Raw genomic sequence first — 3,318 nt, forward strand, 5'->3', positions numbered from 1 at the left:
TAAGGACCAAAGGATGGCGGTCCGGGGAAGGCAGCAACTGGCCCCCCCACCAGAACTGACCACAGTGGAGGCCACATCCCCACAGGGCAAAGGCCACAAGTGGGAAGAAAAGCAGCACGGTTTGCAAGATAGCAGTTTCCCAGGCTTTTTGGAACAATTGAACCACATCTGGCATTATAACTTTGTGTATATTTAAGGTGAATGCATGTTAATGACACATTTGTTTACTTAATAGGATTGGCATTATGGCTCTAGAGAGCACCTCTATCACGTGACATAATTATCCTTTCCCTTTAGTAGTTGAGATAATTAAGTTCTAGACTGTAGCAAGTTTGCTAATTATGATACGGTATTGATTTGCCTTCATTTTACTGTGCGCTAGATGTCTAAAGCTTATTTTCTACTGGCGGTTTTTCCCCTTAAATGACATGTGTCCTATCTCTCCAGCCCTGGCCCTTCTGGCCAGCATTGCACTGTTCCATGGGGATCCCCAGAACGAAGGTCACATAGGCTTTGGGTTTTAACTTGCAGCAGAGCAGAAGACATCTGGGGTCCAGGGCGCCTGCTCCCCACTCACAAGTGGGACTCCAGTGCCACCTAGTGGGAAACCGGGGACACAGCTCATTGCTGTGTCTCAGCTATGAAGTGGGTGCATCAAACTTGTGCTCTTAGTAACTACAACCAACAGTCGCTGAGCTCAGCCTGTCCCAGGCACTGTTCTAAGAGCTTTACATGTATGAATGAATCCTAAACAGTAGAAATAATAAACACATAAAATGAAGATAAGGCATTACATGGATACTGCATAAACTACGATTACGCTCGACACTGGGTCTTTCTCTTTTGCCTACTACATTAATTCTTATAAATAAATGTTTATTTATTTTTGAGAGAGAGACAGAGTGTGAGCAGGGGAGGAGAACAGAGACAGAGGAGACACAGAATCCAAAGCAGGTTCCAGGCTCTGAGCTGTCAGCACAGAGCCCGATGCAGGGCTCAAACTCACGAACCGTGAGATCGTGACCTGAGCTGAAGTTGGACATTTAACTGACTGAGCCACCCAGGCACCCCATACATTACTTTTTCAGGGTCTGCATTTTATGTAGCCTGCTCAGATTCCTTCAGTCTGTAACTGTCTGATCTTCCTCTTAGCTTAATCGCTTTACTGTTTTTGTCCCAGCCTTCCGAAGGCCCAGAGAAGTGATAGCATATTGAACACCTACAATCTTCTAGAAGTTACATGTGCATTTTTCTCAGTACATCTGCATAACCACCCTGCGGATGGCAATATACTCCTGCATTTACTGGGAGGACACTGAACTTTAGAGCTGGGGGACCAGTTGTACTTTTTCTGCGTCTGATGACCTGTTTTTGTAAATCTCTCTAGGGGAACTCCCCTTTACCACCTGCTGGTTGACTTCTGACAGTTGCCTGGGTGCCAAACATGCCCCAGACTTTCAGAAATACTCAGGACCAAGTCGTCTTCAAGCTGCCCACAGGGATGAATTTCTCCCCTTGACCTGGTTGGGAGCCCTCTGGGTCAGCAGCCTCCCTCTGACTTGCCTTTGTTCTCACGCCCCAGTCAGAGGGTTCCCTGCGTCTGTCCAGGTAGAGGTCATCGCAGGACAAAGCATCCCTTAAAGACCATCCCACCTCTTGTTCACACACATCCCACAGCCAAACATAAAGTAGCAACAGTACTCAGAATGGAATCAAGCAGAATAAAACGCACCAAGGGTGCTTCTCATAACATTCACCCAGGGAAGTGAAATGTAAAGGAACACTCATCCCAGCCAACATCCTCTCCAAGGATTTTGTCAAAGACTGAGATCTTAGAATCGGTGGGAGGAAAATGTCTTTTCCTCTATTTTGCCAAGACACGATCACCTTCATCTCATCATTTGCTTTCCTTTCCAGGGACTAAAGACATGTGGAGAGCCTACTCTGACATGAGAGAAGCCAATTACAAAGGTGCAGACAAATACTTCCACGCCCGGGGGAACTATGATGCCGCACAGAGGGGACCTGGGGGCGCTTGGGCGGCCAAAGTGATCAGGTAACACGGGCTCCTGGGGATGCAGGGCTGGGTGAGCTGAGCCTGGCTGCCTTGGACAGTCAGGAGGGGCCAAGCCCTGGAGAAGTCTCCTATAGACACTGTGGCTCCTCCTTCTCTTGCCCACCCTCCCCTCTGCGCCCAGTGTTGGCGTGAGTGGCTGATGGAGTCAGAGCAAGGCCAGTGGCAACGGGTGATTCCCGACCCTCCCCCTATGGGTGCTGTTCACCCAGTAAGGGATGAGCCTAGGCTGAGATGCTGTTTCTGGGCCGGGGGGGTCGGGTCAGTGTTTTATTTCCTCTTTCCTTGGCTCCAGTCAGCTCTCCCTTGCAAAGAAGAGAGATGGGGGAAGGGGCTATTCCTCATCAGCTCCCTAACTGATCTCCTACCTGCCTTCCTCCATTCCAGCAACGCCAGAGAGAATTCTCAGAGAGTCACAGACTTTTTCAGGCACGGAAGCAGCGGCCACGGAGCAGAGGACTCGAAGGCTGACCAGGCCGCCAATGAATGGGGCCGGAGCGGCAAAGACCCCAACCACTTTCGACCTGCTGGCCTGCCTGACAAGTACTGAGCTTCCTCTTTGCTCTGCACTCAGGAGAGAGGCTGCGAGCCCTCTGAGGGCAGGGACACGGAGTCATTGAGTTCTCTGTCCACAGAGGCTGATGGAGGGCACCTGACAGGTGTCTAATAAATGCTTAAGAGATTGTTGGAAAGTGTGTGTTATTCTTTGATGTAAGGACTGTTCGTTCGTTCTCAGGGGTGATGGATGGACACCCAGGTGCAGGCCGGGCCTGTGCCCGTGAGGTTGGTGTGGGGGAGACCATGTCAGTGTCACACAGGGCAGACGCCCTGCACCCACCCTTCCCGGATCTGACCTGCTGCCCTGTCCAGCCCCTTCTGCTTACCCTAGTGCTCTCTCCAGGTCCCTCCGTGTCCACACCCCTCTCTCCTGCCAATCGTGTCCTGTCTCCTTCTCTGTCCTCAGCTTCCAGTTCCCTTTGATTTGTTCCTCAGTGGTACCTGTCCCTGGGGGCAGGAGACACAGCCATGGGAGGATGCGACTATGGAATCCTTCTCTGGCCACGGCCACCTTGACCTTGTGTTGCTGCTGCTGCTGTTGTTGTTTTTTACATTTCTGTAAGTTTATTTATTTTTGAGAGAGAGAGAGAGAGCAGGAGGAGAGGCAGAGAGAGAGAGAGAGAGAGAGAGAGACGAAATGAAGCAGGCTCTAGGCTCTGAGCTGTTGGCGCAAGCCCTATGCAGGG

At 50.8% G+C, this 3,318-nt stretch overlaps 1 protein-coding gene across 1 annotated transcript; it reads left to right on the forward strand.

The window, feature by feature from the left end:
• Positions 1–1,887: 1,887 nt before the first annotated feature.
• Positions 1,888–2,766, forward strand: LOC121026749 (serum amyloid A protein). Its single transcript, XM_040469523.1, has 2 exons — positions 1,888–2,056; positions 2,462–2,766. The coding sequence occupies exons 1-2, from the start codon at positions 1,929–1,931 to the stop codon at positions 2,622–2,624; spliced, it is 291 nt and encodes a 96-aa protein (XP_040325457.1). The 5' UTR covers positions 1,888–1,928; the 3' UTR covers positions 2,625–2,766.
• The last annotated feature ends 552 nt before the right edge of the window (positions 2,767–3,318 follow it).

Source organism: Herpailurus yagouaroundi, unplaced genomic scaffold (genome assembly GCF_014898765.1).
Source record: "Herpailurus yagouaroundi ecotype Mexico unplaced genomic scaffold, PumYag 152863, whole genome shotgun sequence".
Taxonomy (NCBI): domain Eukaryota; kingdom Metazoa; phylum Chordata; class Mammalia; order Carnivora; family Felidae; genus Herpailurus; species Herpailurus yagouaroundi.

Bases quoted from the DNA above. Each gene is read 5' to 3' on its own strand.
- LOC121026749 (XM_040469523.1), top strand. From the start codon at position 1,929: ATGTGGAGAGCCTACTCTGACATGAGAGAAGCCAATTACAAAGGTGCA. The intron at 2,057-2,461 runs GTAACACGGGCT...CCTCCATTCCAG, and splicing joins TGGGCGGCCAAAGTGATCAG to CAACGCCAGAGAGAATTCTC.